Below are 19656 nucleotides of genomic sequence, written 5' to 3' on the forward strand. Positions count from 1 at the left end.
TTTGGGGTGAATTTTGGCATTTTCAGGCCCAGAATCCCCATACACCCACTGGAAGCAGAGCGTGTTCTACATGGAGGGGAAAGAAAAGCTGAGAAAAAGGGGAAAAAATGGATAAAAAATGGGGAGACATTGGTAAAAATTAGGGGGGAAAATACTAAAAAATCAGTAAAAAATCAGTAAAAAATAGCTAAAAATCAGGAAAAAGTAGGGAAAAAATCAGAATAAAATGGTAAAAAATAGGGAAAAAAATCAGGAAAAAATCAGAAAAAATCAGAAAAAAATGGGGAAAAAATCAGAAAAAATCAGAAAAAAATGGTAAAAAATCAGAAAAAATGGGGAAAAAATAGGAAAAAAAAATCAGAAAAAATCAGAAAAAATGGGGAAAAAATAGCTAAAAAATCAGAAAAAAATGGTAAAAAATCAGAATAAAATGGGGGTAAAAAGCTGAAATTTTGGGATGAAATTCAGGGTGGATTTTGGCAGATTTTGGGGTGAATTTGGGGCTGATTTTGGGGTAAATTTTGGCATTTTTCAGGCCCAGAATCGCCCTACACCCACTGGAAGCAGAGCGTGTTCTACATGGAGGGGAAACAAAGCTGAGAAATGGGGAAAAAAATGGATAAAAAATGGGGAGAAAATTGGTAAAAATTAGGGGAAAAAATACCAAAAAAATCAGTAAAAAATAGCTTAAAATCAGGAAAAAGTAGGGAAAAAATCAGAATAAAATGGGTAAAAAATAGGTAAAAAATAGGGAAAAAATCAGGAAAAAATCAGAAAAAAATGGGGAAAAAATAGGAAAAAAAATCAGAAAAAAAATCAGAAGAAAATGGGGAAAAAATAGGAAAAAAAATCAGAAAAAAATGGTAAAAAAATCAGAATAAAATGGGGTAAAAAGCTGAAATTTTGGGATGAAATTCAGGGTGGGTTTTGGCAGATTTTGGGGCTGATTTTGGGGTGAATTTTGGCATTTTCAGGCCCAGAATCCCCCTACACCCACTGGAAGCAGACCGTGTTCTACATGGAGGAATATCTGACGGTGAAGAGCGGCGAGGAAATTTTCGGCACCATCACCATGAAACCCAACGCCAAAAACAACGTGAGAAACTCAAATTCCAAATTTTGGGGGGATTTTTTGGGGAATTTTGGGGGGTTTTTTCAGGGGGAATTTTTGGGAGATTTTTTGGGGATTTTTCGGGGATTTTTTGGGCATTTTTCGGGGATTTTTGGGCATTTTTTTGGGATTTTTTTTGGATTTTTGGGGATTTTTTGTGGGGGAATTTGGGGATTTTTCGGGATTTTTTGGGGGGATTTATCAGGATTTTTGAGGGATTTTTGGGGGATTATTCAGGGATTTTTGAGGGATTTTTTGGGGGTATTTATCAGGATTTTTTGGGGATTTTTGGGGATTTTTTTGTGGGGGAATTTGGGGATATTTGGGGATGTTTTTCAGGGGGATTTTGGGAATTTTTTTAGGGATTTTTCGGGGATTTTTGGGGGGATTTTTGGGGATTTTTTTGGATTTTGGGGGTGTTTTGGGGGGATTTTTTTGGATTTTTTCAGGGGGATTTTTGGGGATTTTTTCAGGGGGATTTTTGGGGATTTTTTTCAGGGGGAATTTTTGGGGATTTTTGGGATTTTTTGAGGGATTTTGGGGAATTTTTGGGGGTAATTTTTTTAGGGTATTTCTCAGGATTTTTTTTTTTTGGGGGGGATTTTTTCAGGGGGAATTTTGGGGATTTTTTCAGGGATTTGGGGGATTTTTTTTTATTTTTTGGGGGATTTATGGAGGGATCATTTGGGGATTTTTTGAGAGATATTGGGGCCTTTTTATGAGGGGATTTTTGAGGAATTTTTTGGAGGGAGTTTTTGGAGATCGTTTTGGATTTTTTTTGGGAATTTTGGGAAACTTTTGGGATTTCAGGGGGAGGATTTTTAATTTTGGGCCATTTTTGGGAGCCTCCTGAGGGATTTTCGGTGGGAATTTTCGGACATTTGAATGGGATTTTTGGTAAAATTCGATTATTTTGGGGATAATTTTCATTCTGGGGGATTGTGGGCATTTGGATGAATTTCTGGATGTCCCAAAATCCCAATTTTTTGCCCCAAAAGCGCGACCTGGACTTCACCATCGACCTGGACTTCAAGGGGCAGCTCTGCGAACTCTCCTGCTCCACCGATTACCGCATGCGTTAGGGGGCCCAAAACCCCCGCAATTCGCCCCAAAATCCGCCCCAAAATCAGCCCCAAACCCCCCTCGAAATCCCCCAAAAAACCCCCAAAAAATCCTCCCAAAAACCCCCAAAAAATCCCCAAAAAAATCCCAAAAAACCCCCAAAATTGGGGCCTCTGCAGTTCCCGTTTTTCACCACCGGGGGGCGCCAAAATCCAAATTTCGGGGATTTTTCCCAATTTTTTGGGTTTTTTTTTCCTCATTTTGGGACCTCAAATTTTTATTTCTTGACCCCAAATTTTGGGGGGTTTTGCCCCATTTTGAGCTCCAAAATTTTGGGGTTTTTTTCCAGTTTGGGACCCTAAAATTTCTTTTTTTTTTACCTCATTTTGGGACACCAATTTTTGGGAGTTTTCCCCCATTTTCTTCCACAATTTTTGGGGTTTTCCCCCATTTTGGAACCCCAAATTTTGGGGTTTTTTTCCTCATTTTGGGACCCCAAAATTTCTTTTTTTTTCCCCCAATTGGGGGACCCAAACTTTGGGGTTTTTCCTTAATTTTTCCCCCAAATTTTGAGGGGTTTTTTTCCCTTTTTCTTTCCCAAATTTTGATTTTTTCCCCAATTTTAGGAATCCCCAAATTTGGGGGTTTTTTACTCATTTTGATCCCCAAAATTTTGGGTTTTTTTTTTCATTTTGATCCCCAAAATTTTGGGGTTTTTTTCTTCTTTTCGACCTCAAATTTTGGGGTCCCCCAATTTTGGGATTTTTTCCTCATTTTTGACCCAAAATTTTTGGGATTTTTTCTTCATTTTACCCCCAATTTTGTCCCCTATAATTTGATTTTTTTTCCCTATTTTGTCCCAAATTTGGGGGTTTTTTTCCTCATTTTTTGGGGGGGGTTTTGGCGCCGTTTCTCCCCTCCCCCCCCCCCCTTGGGGCATTTTTGGGGTGGGGGAGGGGATTTGGGGGGTGGGGGAGGGGCGATTTTGGGCTTCCCCCTCCCCCCCCTTTGTAAGTTATGTTTTTATATCAAATAAAGGCAAATAAAGGGGGGGGCTCCGCCTTGAAATTTGGGGGGGGGGGTCCCCAAAATTTGGGGGGGGTGGGGGAGGGCCGGCGTCAAAAATCCCCAAAATTTTGGGGTTTTTTGGGGAGGAAAAAACAGAAAAAAGGCCCAAAAAAAGTGGGGGAGGGGCCGGAAATTGGGGTGGGGGGAGGGGGAAACTTGGGGGAGGGGCCTTAAATTTTGGGGGGGGGGTGGGGGAGGGGTAGAAAATGGGGGGAGGGGCCAAAAATTCCCCAAATTTTGGGGTGTTTTGGGGGGAAAAAACAGAAAAAAGGCCCCCAAAAAAAAGTGGGGGGAGGGGCAGGAAATTGGGGTGGGGGAGGGGCCGAAATTGGGGGAGGGTCCCCAAAATTTGGGGGGGTTGGGGGAGGAGTCCCTAAAATATTTTGGGGGGGCAGGGAGGGGCTGAAAATTGGGAGGGGGAGGGGCCGAAATTTGGGGGTGGGGGAGGGGAAAAAGTTCGGGGGATTCTCAAACATTTGGGGTGGGGGAGGGGCCAAAAAAATTGGGGGCAGGGGGGTCCCCAAAAATTTGGGGTGGGGGAGGGGCGGGATCCAAAATCTGGGGTGGGGGAGGGGCCAAAAAATTGGGGGGCGGGGTCCCAAATTTGGGGGGGAGGGATCTGGAATTGGGGTGGGGGAGGGGCTGAAATTTGGAGGGGGAGGGGCAAAAAATTTGGGGTGGGGGAGGGGCAAAAAATTCGGGGGATCCCCAAATTTTGGGAGGGGGGGATCCCTAAAATTTTGGGTGGGGGGAGGGGCTGAAATTTTGGGGTGGGGGGGGCGGAAATGGGGGGGGGGGTCCCCAAATTTTGGGGTGGGGGAGGGGAAAAAAATTGGGCGGGGTTCCCCAAAATTTGGGGTGGGGGAGGGGCGGGATCCAAGTTCTTGGGTGGGGGAGGGGCCCCAAAATTGGGAGGGGGGAGGGGCCAAATAATTGGGGGAGGAGGGGCTGAAAATTGGAGGGGGAGGGGCCGAAATTGGGGGTGGGGGGGTCCCTAAAATTTGGGGTGGGGGAGGGGCAAAAAAATGGGGGGGGTTCCCTAAAATTTGGGGGTGGGGGAGGGGAAAAAATTGGGGGGGGGTCCCCAAAAGTTTAAGGTGGGGGAGGGGCAAAAAATTGGGGGGGATTCCCCAAAATTTGGGGTGGGGGAGGGGCGGAAATTTTGGGTGGGGGTCCCTAAATCTGGGGGTGGGGGGGAGGGGGCTGAATTGGGGGGATTCCCAAAATCCGGGGTGGGGGAGGGGCAAAATCCAAAATGGCGGCGACGCCCAAATTTTTTAAGGGGGGCGGAGCCTTAAAAAAAGGGGGGGCGTGGCCTAAAGAAAGGGGGCGTGTCCAGGACCGGTCCGGGGGGTTTTGCGCAAAGCGCGGGGGTGGGGGAGGGGTGGGGGAGGGGCGGGTGGGGCCCGCGCTGGCCCCGCCCCCTCCTGTGCCCGCCCCTCCCCCCACCCCCGGCTCAGGTGCGGCCGCGGCTGCAGGTAAAGGGTGGGGGAGGGGCGGGCGCTCGGGGCCTTTTTTTGGGGGGAATTTGGGGAAAATTTGGGGGGACCCCCGCCCCTCCCCCACCCCCCGGCGCGCGGCCCCCGCCCCTTCCCCCACCCCCGAGAGAGCGAAAAAAAAACCCAAAAAATTAAAAATTTAAAAAAAAATCCGAAAATTTTAATGGGAAAAAAATTTTAAAATCGGCGAAAATTCCAGAAATTTCGGGGAAAATTCGGATTTTTTATAAAGGGGGAAATGGGGGGGGAAAATTTTGGAGTTTTTCGGGAGTTTTGGGTGAAAAGAAATGAAAATGAGAAAAATAAAAAAAAATTAATAATAAATAAATAAATAATGATAATAAATAATGAAATGAAATGAGAAAAATAAAAAAATTAAATAATAAATAAATAATGATAATAAATAATAATATGAAATGAAATGAGAAAAAATCAAAATTTTAGATAATAAATAAATAATAATTAATGAAATTAGAAAAATTAAAATTTTAGATAATAAATAAATAATTATAATAAATAATGAAATGAAATGAGAAAAATAAAAATTTTAAATAATAAATAATAATAATAAATAATGAAATGAAATGAGAAAAATAAAAAGTTTGATAATAAATAATAATAAATAATGAAATGAGAAAAATTAAAATTTTAGATAATAAATAAATAATAATAATAATAAATAATGAAACGCAATGAGAAAAATAAAAATGATAATAAATAAATAATGATAATAATAAATAATGAAATGAGATAAGAAAAATAAAAATGTTTGATAATAAATAATAAAAAATAATGAAACGAAATGAGAAAAATTAAAATTTTAGATAATAAATAAATGAATAATAATAATAAATAATGAAACGAAATGAGAAAAATAAAAATTTTAAATAATAAATAAATAATGATAATAATAAATAATGAAATGAGAAATAAAAATAAGGCTGGAAAATTGTGTAGAAAATAATTAAAAATTCAAATTTAAATTTTATAAAAAATCTCCCTAAATCCAATTAAAAAAGAGAAAATTTAAGGTAAAAGAATTTTCACAAAATCTCCTCAAATCCAATTAAAAATAAGGGAAAATTTAATTTTAATTTAAAAGAATTTTCGCAGAATGTCCCCAAATCCAATTTAAAAAAGGGAAAATTTAATTTAATTTAAAAGAATTTTCACAGAATGTCCCCAAATCCAATTTAAAAAAGGGAAAATTTAATTTTAAAAAATGTTCATAAAATCTCCCTAAATCCATTTAAAAAAGGAAATTAAAAATTAAATTTAAAAATAAAAAAAAATCCAAAATTTCTTCAAATTTTCTTCCAAATCTGCACCACAAAAAAATATAAAATAAGAAATAAAAATTAAAATTAAAATTAAAATTAAAGTTAATTAAATTAAAAATAAAAATTAAAAATAAACCCCAAAAAAATCCCAAATGAGCCCCAAAACCTCAAAACCAACCCCCAAAACGCAAAAACCCAAAAAAAGCCACAAAAACCTCCCCAAAATTCCCCTAAAATCGAAAAATTCCCCCCAAAATTCTCCTAAAATCGAAAAATTCGCCCCAAAATTCGCCCCAAAATTCCCTAAAATCCCAAAAATTCCCAAAATTCCCCTAAAATCCCAAAAACCTCTGAAAATCCCACAAAAAAAACCCCAAATTTCCCCCAAATTCCGCCCCCAAATCCCCCTAAAAATCCCAAAATTCCCCAAATTTTTCTCAAATTCCCACAAAAAATCCCCAAAATTCTCCCCAAAATTCTCCCCAAAATCCCCAAAATTCTGCCCCAAAAATCCCAAATTCTCCCTTAAATCCCCAAAATTCTCCCCAAAATCCCCAAATTCTCCCCAAAATCCCAAAATTCTCCCCCAAAATCCCCAAAATTCTGCCCCAAAAATCCCAAATTCTCCCCAAAATCCCAAAATTCTTCCCTAAAAATCCCAAAGTTCTTCCCCAAAATCCCAAAATTCTCCTAAAAATCCCCAATTTCCCCCAAAATCCCCAAAATTCTCCCCAAAAATCCCAAAATTCTCCCCCAAAATCCCAAAATTCTTCCCAAAATTCTGCCCCAAAAATCCCCAAATTCTCCCCCAAATCCCCAAAATTCTCCCCCAAAAATCCCAAATTCTCCCCAAATCCCCAAAATTCTCCCCAAAATCCCCAAATTCTCCCCAAAATCCAAAAATTCTCCCCCAAAATCCCCAAATTCTCCCCGAAATCCCAAAATTCTCCCCCAAAGTCCCCAAATTTTCCCCAAAATCTCAAAATTCTCCCCCAAAAATCCCAAAATTCTGCCCCAAAATTCCCAAATTCTCCCCCAAAATCCCAAAATCCTCCCCCAAAATCCTCCCCAAAAATCCCCAAATTTTCCCCAAAATCGCAAAATTCTCCCCCAAAAATCCCAAAATTCTCCCCAAAATCCCGCCCCAAAAATCCCAAAATTCTCCCCAAAAAAATCCCAAAATTCTCCCCCAAAATCCCCAAATTCTCCCCCAAAATTCTCCCAAAAATCCCCAAAATTCTCCCCAAAATCCTCCCCAAAATCCCAAAATTCTCCGCCAAAATCCCAAAATTCCCAAAATTCTCCCCAAATCCCCCCAAAATCCCCAAATTCTCCCCAAAATCCCAAAATTCTCCCCCAAAATCCCAAAATTCACCCCAAAATCCCCAAATTCCCAAAATTCTCCCCAAATTCTCCCCAAAATCCCAAAATTCCTCCCCAAAATCCCCAAATTTCCCCAAAATCTCAAAATTCTCCCCAAAATCCCAAAATTCTCCCCAAAATCCCCAAATTCTCCCCCAAATCCCAAAATTCTCCTAAAATCCCCAAAATTCTCCCCAAAATCCCAAAATTCTTCCCCAAAATTCTCCCCAAAATCCCCAAATTTCCCCGAAATCCCAAAATTCTCCCCCAAAAATCCCAAAATTCTCCCCCAAAATTCTCCCAAAATCCCAAAATTCTCCTTAAAATCCCCAAAATTCTCCCAAAAATCCAAAATTTCCCAAAATCCCAAAATTCTCCCCCGGGGGTGGGGACGTCCTGGGGGATTTGGGGAGAATTTGGGGGAATTTTGGGATTTTGGGGATTTTTTGGGATTTTTGGGGAATTTGGGGCGAATTTTGGGACGGAATTTGCAGAATTTCCGGTGAATTTTGGGGTGAATTTTGGGGATTTTGGGGTGGATTTTTGGGGATTTTTGGGGGGAATTTTGGGAACTTTGGGGGGAATTTTGGGGATTTTTGTGGTGGGAATTTGGGGATTTTTGGGGGGAATTTTGGGATTTTTGGGATTTTTGGGGTGGATTTTTGGGATTTTTGGGTGGAATTTTGGGAATTCCAGGCAGATTTTGATGGGGATTTTTTGGGAATTTTTGGGCTGGATTTTGGGGCGAATTTTGGGAATTCTGGGTGAATTTGGATGAGAATTTTCGGGATTTTTGGGGAATTCTGGGTGGATTTGGGGTCCGGTTTTGGGGGATTTTTTGGGGCAGATTTTTGGAATTTTGGGGGTGAATTTTGGGGATTTTCAGGTTTTTTGGGGGGGATTTTTGGGAATTCGGGTGGAATTTTGGGGTGGATTTTGGGGATTTTTGGGGTGGATTTTGGGGATTTTTGGGGTGGATTTTGGGGATTTTTGGGGCGGATTTTTGGGATTTTTTGGCAGATTTAAACAGGGATTTTTGGGGTGAATTTTGGGAAATTCCGGGTGGATTTTTGGGGTGGATTTTCGGGATTTCTGGACGGATTTTTGGGTGACATTTTTGGGGATTTCCGGGGTGAATTTTCCCCATTTTTTGGCCGAATTTTCCCCATTTTTGGCCTAAATTTTCCCCATTTTTGGGCTGAATTTACCCCATTTCTGGGCTGACATTTTGGAGATTTTTGGGCTGAATTTCCCCTGTTTCTGGGGGTGGATTTTGGGCATTTCTGGGCTGACATTTTGGGGATTTTTGGGCTGAATTTTCCCCATTTTTGGGGGTGACATTTTGGGGATTTCCGGGCTGAATTTTCCCCATTTTTGGGCTGAATTTTCCCCATTTCTGGGTTGACATTTTTGGGCATTTCTGGGCTGAATTTTCCCCATTTTTGGGCTGAATTTTCCCATTTTTGGGCTGAATTTTCCCCATTTCTGGGGTGCCATTTTGGGGATTTTTGGGCTGAATTTTCCCCGTTTCTGGGCTGAATTTTCCCCATTTTTAGGGTGAATTTTCCCGTTTCTGGGCTGAATTTTCCCCATTTCTGGGGTGGCTTTTCCCCATTTTTAGGGTGAATTTTCCCCATTTCTGGGCTGACATTTTGGGGATTTTTTGGGCTGAATTTTCCCCATTTTTGGGCTGAATTTTTCCCCATTTTTGGTCTGAATTTTCCCCATTTTTGGGGTGGATTTTGGGCATTTCAGGGCTGACATTTTTGGGCATTTCCAGGGTGAATTTTCCCCATTTTTGGGCTGAATTTCCCCCATTTTTGGTGTGAATTTTCCCCATTTCTGGGCTGACATTTTTGGGGTGTGATTTTTGATTTTTGGTGTGAATTTTCCCCATTTTTGGCTGAATTTTCCCCATTTCTGGGGTGAATTTTCCCATTTTTAGGGTGAATTTTCCCCATTTCTGGCTGACATTTTTGGGGATTTTTTGGGGTGAATTTTCCCCATTTTTGGTGTGAATTTTCACCGTTTCTGGGTTGACATTTTTGGGGATTTCCAGGGTGAATTTTCCCCATTTTGGGGTGGATTTTGGGCATTTCTGGGCTGACATTTTGGGGATTTTTTGGGCTGACATTTTGGGGATTTTTTGGGCTGAATTTTCCCCATTTCTGGGCTGAATTTTTCCTCATTTCTGGGGGTGAATTTTCCCCGTTTCTGGGTGACATTTTGGGGATTTTTGGGCTGAATTTTCCCCGTTTCAGGGCTGACATTTTTGGGGATGTTTGGTGTGAATTTTCCCCATTTTTGGGCTGTTTTTCCCCATTTTTTGGGCTGAATTTTCCCCATTTCCGGTGTGAATTTTCCCCATTTTGGTGTGAATTTTCCCCATTTTTGGGCTGAATTTTGGGCATTTCTGGGCTGACATTTTGGGGATTTTTGGGCTGAATTTTCCCCATTTTTTGGGGTGCCATTTTGGGGATTTTTGGGCTGAATTTTCCCCATTTTTTGGGCTGAATTTCCCCCATTTTTGGGGTGCCATTTTGGGGATTTTTTGGGCTGAATTTCCCGCGTTTCAGGTCTGTTTTCCCCGTGCCCAGGTTGGCCATGTCCCGCGGGTATTTCCAGCACGGGGGGGTGACGTTCCCGGGCCTCCTTTACTCCCCCCGGGGCCTCGAGGCCGCCCGAGAATTCCCCGTGGAGGACGACGACGTCTTCAACGTCACCTACCAGAAATCCGGTCAGCTCTGGGGCTAAAAACGGAGATTTCGGGAAAATTTATAGGGTTTGGGAACATTTTACAGGCATTTTGGGAAAATTTACAGAATTTCGGGAAAATTTACAGGAATTTGGGGAAATTTACAGGGATTCGGGGAAATTCCGGCTCTGGGGGGGAAAATACCAAAAAAAAAATCACAAAAAATCCGAAAAAAATCCAAAGAAAAAAGGGGAAATTCACGCAAATTTTTGTTTTTCAGGGACCGTGTGGATGCTGGAGATCCTGAGCCTGATCCGGCCCTAAAAGGCACAAAAAAAATCAGAAAAAAATCAGAAAAAATCCCAAAAAAATCCGAAAAAAAATCCGAAAAAATCCAAAAAAAATCCGAAAAAAAAAATCACAAAAAAAAAGAAAAAAATCCCCAAAAATCAGAAAAAAATCGGAAAATTGAAAAAAAAATCAGAAAAAAAATCAGAAAAAAAATCAGAAAAAAATAGAAAAAAAATCAGAAAAAATAAAAAAAAAATCTGAAAAAAATCTGAAAAAAATCCGGAAAAAAAGGGGAAATTCACCCAAATTCACCCAATTTTTTCTCTTTCAGGGACCGTGTGGATGCTGGAGATCCTGAGCCTGATTTGGCCCTAAAATGCACCAAAAAAATTAGAAAAAAATCAGAAAAAATCCGAAAAAAATCCCAAAAAAATCAGGAAAAAAAATCAGAAAAAAAAATCACAAAAAAAGAGGAAAAAAAAACCCCAAAAAATCAGAAAAAAATCGGAAAAAAATTAGAAAAAAAAATCAGAAAAATTAGTAAAAAATCAGAAAAAAAATCCGAAAAAATCCCCAAAAATCAGGAAAAAAATCAGAAAAAAATTAGAAAAAAAACCAGAAAAAATAAAAAAAAATCCGAAAAAATCCGAAAAAAATCCAAAAAAAATTCGAAAAAAATCCGAAAAAAATCCGAAAAAAAACCGGAAAAAAAATCCCAAAAAAACAGGAATTTGACCCAAATTTTCCCAATTTTTTGTTTTCCAGGGACCGTGTGGATGCTGGAGATCCTGAGCCTGATCCGGCAGGGCGGGGACCCCCGGTGGTGCCGCTCGGTGCCCAACTGGGAGCGGGGGCCGTGGCTGGAGACGCTGCTGGGGCTGCGGAGGGCGCGCGGCAAACGCCCGGCCCCCGCATCATCAGCTCCCACCTGCCCGTCCACCTCTTCCCCAAAAAGTTCTTCGGCTCCAAGGCCAAGGTCTGGGGCGGAAAAAACGGGGATTTGGGAAAAAAAAAATGGAGTTTTTTGGTGAAAAAATGGCGTTTCTAGGGCCAAAAATGGGGATTTTACGCGGAAAAAATGAGATTTTTTTTGGCGAATAAATGGGATTTTTAGAGGGGGGAAAATGGGATTCTTCGGAGGGGGAAATTGGAGATTTGGGGGGAAAAATGGGGATTTTTGGTGAAAAAATGGAGTTTTTTGGTGAAAAAAATGACGTTTCTACGGCCAAAAATGGGAATTTTACGCAGGAAAAGTGGGTTTTTTTCTGGTGGAAAAGTGGAATTTTTTTGGGGGGATAATGGGATTTTTAGTGGGGGGAAATGGGAAATTGGAGATTTTGGGGAAAAAAGGGGATTTTGGTGAAAAAATGGAGTTTTTTGGTGAAAAAAATGGCGTTTCTAGGGCCAAGAATGGGGATTTTAGGGGAAAAATGGGGATTTTAGGGGTAAATGGGGATTTTAGGGGGCCCCGCATCATCAGCTCCCACCTGCCCGTCCACCTCTTCCCTAAAAAGTTCTTCGGCTCCAAGGCCAAGGTCTGGGGCGGAAAAAACGGGGATTTGGGAAAAAAAAAATGGAGTTTTTTGGTGAAAAAATGACGTTTCTAGGGCCAAAAATGGGGATTTTACACGGAAAAAATGGGATTTTTTTTTGATAAAAAATTGCATTTTTTGGGGGGGAATTTTCCCCCTCTTAGGAGAGGGAAATTGGAGATTTGGGGAAAAAATGGGGATTTTTGGTGAAAAAATGGAGTTTTTTTTGGTGAAAAAATGACGTTTCTAGGGCCAAAAATGGGGATTTTATGGGGGAAAATGGGATTTTTTGTGGTGGAAAAATGGAATTTTTTTGGGGAGGAAATGGGATTCTTAGGAGGGGGAAATTGGAGATTTTGGGGGAAAAATGGGGATTTTTGGTGAAAAAATGGAGTTTTTTGTGTGGAAAAATGGCGTTTCTAGGGCAAAAAATGGGGATTTTTCGCAGAAAAAATGAGATTTTTTTGTGGTGAAAAATGGAATTTTTTTGGGGGGGAAAATGGGATTCTTAGGAGGGGGAAATGGGAGATTGGAGATTTTGAGAAAAAATGGGGATTTTTGGTGAAAAAATGGAGTTTTTTGGTGAAAAAATGACGTTTCTAGGGCAAAAAATGGGGATTTTGTGCAGGAAAATTGAGGGGTTTTTTTGGCGAATAAATGGATTTTCTGGGGGGAAAATGGATTTTTAGAGGGGGAGAAATGGGATTTTTAGAAGGAGGAAATGGGAAATTGGAGATTTGGGGGAAAAAAATGGGGATTTTTGGTGAAAAAATGGAGTTTTTTGGTGAAAAAAATGGCGTTTCTAGGGCCAAAAATGGGGATTTTACGCGGAAAAAATGAGATTTTTGTGGTGGAAAAATGGAATTTTTTTGGGGGGGAAATGGGATTCTTAGGAGGGGGGGAAATGGGAAATTGGAGATTTTGACAAAAAAAATGGGGGATTTTTGGTAAAAAAATGAAGGTTTTTTGGTGAAAAAATGACATTTCTAGGGCCAAAAATGGAGGTTTTACATGGGAAAATTGGGGGTTTTTTTGGCGGAAAAATGGAATTTTTTGGGGGGAAATGGGATTTTTAGGGGTGGAAATGGGAAATTGGAGATTTTGTCAAAAAAAAATGGGAATTTTTGGTGAAAAAATGGAGATTTTAGGTTGAAAAATGGGGATTTTATGGGGGAGAACGGGGCATTTTGGCAATGGGGAAATTGGGGATTTTAGGGGGGGAAAATTGGGGTTTTTCTGGGGAAAAGGTGGGGATTTTTGGAGAAAAATGGGAAAATTGGGGATTGAGGAGAACAAAATGGGATTTTGGGGGGAAAAATGGGGTTTTGGGGGAAAAATGGGGATTTTAGGGGAAAAAATGGGGATTTTAGGGGAAAAAAAATGGGGATTTTAGGGGGGCCCCGCATCATCAGCTCCCACCTGCCCGTGCACCTCTTCCCAAAAAAGTTCTTCGGCTCCAAGGCCAAGGTCTGGGGCAGAAAAACGGGGATTTGGGAAAAAAAAAAATGGAGTTTTTTGGTGAAAAAATGGCGTTTCTAGGGCCAAAAATGGGGATTTTACACAGAAAAAATGAGATTTTTTTGGGGGGAAAAAATTATATTTTTAGGGGGGAGGAAATGGGGATTCTTAGGAGGGGGAAATTGGAGATTTTGGGAAAAAAAGGGGATTTTTTGGTGAAAAAATGGAGTTTTTTGGTGAAAAAATGATGTTTCTAGAGTGAAAAATGGGGAATTTTTACGGGGGAAAAATGAGATTTTTTGTGGTGGAAAAATGGAATTTTTTTGGGGGGGGGGAAAATGGGATTCTTAGGAGGGGGAAATGGGAAATTGGAGATTTTGGGAAAAAAATGGGGATTTTTGGTGAAAAAAATGGAGTTTTTTGGTGAAAAAATGGCGTTTCTAGGGCCAAAAATGGGGATTTTATGGGGGAAAATGGGATTTTTTTTGGTGGAAAAATGGAATTTTTTGGGGGGAAAATGGGATTCTTAGGAGGGGGAAATTGGAGATTTTGGGAAAAAATGGGGATTTTTGGTGAAAAAATGGAGTTTTTTGGTGAAAAAATGATGTTTCTAGAGTGAAAAATGGGGATTTTACGGGGGAAAAATGAGATTTTTTTGTGGTGGAAAAATGGAATTTTTTTGGGGGAGGAAATGGGATTCTTAGGAGGGGGAAATGGGAAAATTGGAGATTTTGGGAAAAATGGGGATTTTTGGTGAAAAAAAGGGATGTTTTTTAGGTTTTTGGGTCAGAAATTTTGGATTTTGTGGGGATTTTGGGTCAAAAATGTCCATTTTTGATGGGATTTTTGGGTCAAAACCCATCGGATTTTGTGACATTTTGGGTCAGAAATTTTTGATTTTGCTGGGATTTGGGGTCAGAATTTTTGGATTTTATCAGGAATTTTGGCTCAAAAATGTCCGTTTTTGATGGGATTTTGGGTCAGAAATGTCAGATTTTGTCCAGAATTTTGGGTCAGAAATTTTGGATTTTGTGGGAATTTTGGCTCAGAAATGTCCATTTTTGATGGGATTTTGGGTCAGAAATTTCAGATTTTGATGGGAATTTTGGGTCAGAAATTTTTGATTTTGATGGGATTTTGGGGTCAGAAATTTTCGGATTTTGTCCAGAATTTTTGGCTCAGAAATTTTTGATTTTGCTGGGGATTTTGGGTCAAAAATTTTGAATTTTATCAGGAATTTTGGCTCAAAAATGTCCATTTTTGATGGGATTTTGGGTCAAACCACCGGATTTCGCTGGGATTTGGGGCCAGGAATGTCCAATTTGGTATTTTTGGGTAATTTTTGGGGTAATTTTGTGTATTTTTGTGTATTTTTGTGTATTTTTGGGTGTTTTTTTTTGGCCCTCCCAGGTGATTTACACCGTGCGGGACCCCAAGGACGTCCCTCGTGTCCCTTTTCCACTTTGCTCGGATTTTCCGCCCTACAAAGACCCCGGGAGCCTCGAGGAGTTCATGGAGAAATTCCTGCAGGGAGACGGTGCCGAAACCCCGGGGTTTGGGAAAATTTGGGGGAATTTGGGGCGGAAATTGGGGAATTTGGGGGTTTGGGGCTGGAAATTGGGGATTTTGGGGCCGGGAATTGGGGATTTGGGGTCGGAAATTGGGGTGAGAAATTGGGGATTTGGGGGCGGAAATTCTGAATTTGGGAATTTGGGGCTGGAAATTGGGGATTTGGGGATGGAATTCTGGATTTTGGGGGGGATTTGGGGTCAGAAATTGGGGTTTGGGGTCAGAAATTGGGGATTTTGGGGAATTTGGGGATTTGGGGCTGGAAATTTGGGGAATTTGGGGTCAGAAATTGGGGATTTGGGGTCGGAAATTGGGGGATTTGGGGCTGGAAATTTGGGGAATTTGGGGTCAGAAATAATTGGGGATTTGGGGCTGGAAATTCTGGATTTTGGGGGTGGAAATTGGGGATTTGGGGGCAGAAATTGGGGGTTTTGGGGTCGGAAATTGGGGACTTGGGGCGGAAATTGGGGATTTGGGGCCGGAAATTGGGGATTTTGGGGAATTTGGGGGATTTGGGGGTGGGAAATTGGGGATTTGGGGTCAGAAATTGGGGATTTGGGGGCTGAAATTGGGGATTTGGGGATGGAAATTGGGGTCGGAAATTGGGGATTTGGGGTCGGAAATTGGGGATTTGGGGTCAGAAATTGGGGATTTGGGGTTGGAAATTGGGGATTTGGGGTCGGAAATTGGGGATTTGGGGGGATTTGGGGTTGGAAATTCTGGATTTTGGGGGGGATTTGGGGCTGGGAGTTCAGAATTTGGGGCTGGAAATTCGGGATTTTGGGGCCAGAAATTGGGGGATTTGGGGGTCAGAAATTGGGGATTTGGGGTCAAAAATTCAGAATTTGGGGCTGGAAATTCAGAATTTGGGGGGGGATTTGGGCCCAGAAATTCCGGATTTTGGGGGAATTTGGGGCTGGATCTTGGGATTTGGGGTCAGAAATTGGGGATTTTGGGGGGATTTGGGGCTGGAAATTGAGGATTTTGGGGGATTTGGGGGCCGGAACTTGGGGATTTGGGGCCTTTGGGTGTCCCCAGGGTGTCCCCAAGGTGTCCCCAAGGTGTCCCCAAGGTGACACCCCCAATGTCCCCCCCCAATGTCCCCCCAGTGCCCTTCGGGTCCTGGTTCCAGCACGTCCGGGGGGTGGCTGCAGCTCCGGGACGCGAGAATTTCTTCTGGATCAGCTACGAGGAGCTGCAGCAGGTGGGGACAAAATGGGGACAAAAATGGGGACACCTGGGGGACATGGGGACACCTAAAATACACCTGGGGGGGACATGGGGACGCCAAAACACACCTGGGGGGACATGGGGGGACACCTAAAATACACCTGGGGACACCAAATGGGGGGCAGCAAAATGGGGACACCAAAACACACCTGGGGACACCTGGGGGGACATGGGGGACACCTGGGGACACCTGGGACACAAAAATGGGGACATCTGGGGACACCAAAAACGGAGACACCTGGGGACACCTGGGGGACACCAAAACAGGGACACCAAAATGGGGACACCTGGGGGGACATGGGGACACCTGGGACACCAAAATCGGGACACCAAAACACACCTGGGGGGACATGGGGACATCAAAACGAGGACACCAAAATGGGGACACCTGGGGGGGACATCGGGGGACATGGGGACACCTGGGGACACCAAAATACACCTGGGGACACCTGGGGGGGACATGGGGACACCAAAAACGAGGACATCAAAATGGGACACCAAAAATGGGGACACCTGGGGGGACATGGGGGACACCTGGGACACCAAAATGGGGACACCAAAATGGGGGACATCAAATTGGGGACACCTGGGGGGACATGGGGGACATGGGGACACCAAAATGGGGACAGCTGGGGGACACCTGGGGACACCTGGGGACACCAAAATACACCTGGGACACCTGGGGGGACCATGGGGACACTTGGGGACACCTCAAATACACCTGGGGACATCAAAACACACCTGGGGGACACCTGGGGATGTCAAAATACGCCTGGGGACACCTGGGGACACCAAAATGGGGACACCAAAATGGGGACATCAAAATGGGGACACCTGGGGACACCTCAGGGTCACCCCCAGTGTCCCCTCGGTGTCTCCAGGGTCACCCTGATGCCCCCTCGATGTCCCCCAAATGTCCCCAGTGTCCAAATCCCCACAATGTCCCCCCCAATGTCCCCAGTGTCCCCAATGTCCCCAATGTCCCCAGTGTCTCCCCAGTCTCCTGAGTGTCCCCAGTGTCCCCAATGCCCCCAATCCCTCTGGATGTCCCCAATGTCCCCAACATCCCCAGTGTCCCCAACGTCCCCAATGCCCCCTCAGTCTCCTGAGTGTCCCCAATGTCTCCAAATGTCCCCAATGTCCCTCAATGTCCCCAATGCCCCCCAATCTCCTGAGTGTCCCCAGTGTCCCCAATGTCCCCAATCCCCTCAATATCCCAAACATCCCTCAATGTCCCCAATGCCCCCAAATGTCCCCATTGTCCCCATTGTCCCCAATGTCCCCCCAACATCCCCAATGTCCCCCAATGCCCCTGAGTGTCCCCAATGTCCCCAATCCCCTCAATATCCCAAACATCCCCCAATGTCCCCAATGTCCCCAATGTCCCCCAATGTCCCCAATGTCCCCAATGCCCCCTCAATCTCTTGAGTGTCCCCAATGTCCCTGAGTGTCCCCAGTGTCCCCAGTGTCCCCCCAATGCCCCCAATCCCCCATTGTCCCCAATGTCCCCAACGTCCTCATTGTCCCCAATCCCCTCAATATCCCAAATACCCCCCAATCCCCCCAATGTCCCCAATGCCCCCCCAATGTCCCTGAGTGTCCCCATGTCCCCAATGTCCCCAATCCCCTCAATATCCCAAACATCCCTCAATGTCCCCAATGCCCCCGAATGTCCCCAATGTCCCCATTGTCCCCAATGTCCCCCCAACATCCCAATGTCCCCCCCAATGTCCCCCCAATCCCTCTGGATGTCCCCAATGTCCCCAGGACCTCCGTGGCAGCGTCCAGCGCCTCTGCTCCTTCCTGGGCCGGCCGCTGTCGGGGCCGGCGCTGGACGCGGTGGTGGCCAACGCCTCCTTTGTCACCATGAGCCACAACCCCATGAGCAACTTCAGCCTCAGCCCCCGCCTTCATCCTGGACCGGCGGCGCGGGCCCTTCCTGCGCAAGGGTGGGGACACGGGGACGTTTCGGGATGTTTGGGGACATCTGGGGACATTGGGGACATTGAGGGGTGTTGGGAGGATTTGGGACATTTGGAGACATTTGGGGGCATTGGGGACATTTGGGGGACGTTTGGGATATTGAGGGGATTTGGGACATTTGGGGATATCTGGGGACATTTTGGGACATTTGGGGGTGTTTGGGGATGTTTGGGGACATTTGGGGATATTTGGGGATGTTTGGGGACATTTGGGGATGTTTGGGGTGCTGGGGACACTCAGGGGCATTGGGGACATTTGGGGGTGTTGGGAGGATTGGGGACATTGGGGACATTTGCGGATATTTGGGGACATTGGGGACATTTGGGGATATTTGGGGACATTTGGGGATGTTTGGGATATTGGGGGGATTGGGGGACATTGAGGGGATTGGAGGATTGGGGACATTTGGGGATATTTGGGGACGTTTTGGGACATTTGGGGACATCTGGGGACATTTGGGGGACATTGGGGGGATTGGGGACATTGGGGACGTTTGGGGATGTTTGGGACATTGGTGACATTGGTGACATTGGGGACATTGAGGGGATTGGGGATGTTGGGGTCATTTGGGGACAGAATTTTGGGGAAGGGGATTTGGGGGCTCTGAATTGGGGGGGAGGGGGTTTGCCCACTTTCTCCCCCTTTTCCCCATTTTTTTCCCATTTTTTTTCATTTCTTTTTCATTTTTTCCCATTTTTCCCCTTTTTTTAAATTTCCCCCAATTTTTCCCTTTTTTTTTCCCAATTTTCTCCCATTTTTCCCCATTTTTTGAGGGGTTTTTTCCTGCTTTTAGCCATTTTCCCCTTTTTTCCCCCCTTTCCCCCCCATATTTACCCATTTTTCCTTGATTTTTTCCTGTTTTGCCCATTTTTGACCATTTTTCCCATATTTACCCATTTTTCCCTGGCTTTTTTTCTCTTTTTTCCCCACTTTACCCCTTTATTTTATTTCCATTATTGGACCATTTTCACCCATTTTTTTCCGATTTTTTAACCCATTTTTTCCCCATTATTCAGCATTTTTTTCCCGATTTTTCCCGATTTTTGCCCATTTTTGCCTATTTTTGCCCCAGGAATTTCGGGGGACTGGCGGAACCACCTGACCCCCGAGCAGAGCCGGCGCTTCGACCTCGTCTACCGCGAGCGCATGGAGGGGCTGGGGGTCTCCTTCCCCTGGGACCCCCCGGAATCGCCCCCAAAATCCCCCCAGTCCCTGCAGGAGCCCCAAAAAGGGGAGGAATCCACCCAAAAAGGGGAGGACTCCACCCAAAAATACACCCAGGATACCCCAAAAACCACTCAGGACCCCCAAAAAGAGGAGGAATCCCCCCAAAAAGGGGAGGAATTCCCCCAAAAAATGACTCAGGACCCCCAAAAAAGAGGAGGAATCCCCCAAAAATACACCCAGGATACCCAAAAAACTCTCAGGGAGCCCCAAAAAGAGGAGGAATCCCCCCAAAAAGGGGAGGAATTCCCCAAAAAATGACTCAGGACCCCCAAAAAGAGGAGGAATCCCC

General features: G+C 43.9%; 2 protein-coding genes across 9 annotated transcripts in view; both read left to right on the forward strand.

Moving 5' to 3' along the window:
- The window catches only part of PRMT1 (protein arginine methyltransferase 1), a 41288-nt gene extending 39002 nt beyond the window's left edge, over window positions 1-2286 (forward strand). For 6 of the 8 annotated variants that reach the window (XM_077170937.1, XM_077170939.1, XM_077170938.1 and 3 more), the window contains 2 exons: window positions 975-1096; window positions 2110-2286. In XM_077170937.1, the coding sequence (XP_077027052.1) occupies window positions 975-1096; window positions 2110-2193 (206 nt within the window). In that variant the 3' untranslated portion in view covers window positions 2194-2286. Of the gene's footprint in view, window positions 1-26; window positions 154-535; window positions 631-974; window positions 1097-2109 lie in introns of those variants that run through there. The other 2 variants (XM_077170941.1, XM_077170940.1) reach the window with 2 other exon arrangements.
- Window positions 2287-4689: 2403 nt separating this feature from the next.
- LOC143696663 (sulfotransferase 2B1-like) lies at window positions 4690-19625 on the forward strand. Its single transcript, XM_077193247.1, is given in 9 exon segments — window positions 4690-4701; window positions 9980-10119; window positions 11134-11243; window positions 11246-11344; window positions 14769-14895; window positions 16037-16131; window positions 17925-18056; window positions 18058-18106; window positions 19213-19625. Coding segments are annotated over 8 exon segments (1158 nt in total). The 5' UTR covers window positions 4690-4701; window positions 9980-9986.
- The last annotated feature ends 31 nt before the right edge of the window (window positions 19626-19656 follow it).

This window comes from Agelaius phoeniceus, chromosome 37 (assembly GCF_051311805.1).
Source record: "Agelaius phoeniceus isolate bAgePho1 chromosome 37, bAgePho1.hap1, whole genome shotgun sequence".
NCBI lineage: Eukaryota > Metazoa > Chordata > Aves > Passeriformes > Icteridae > Agelaius > Agelaius phoeniceus.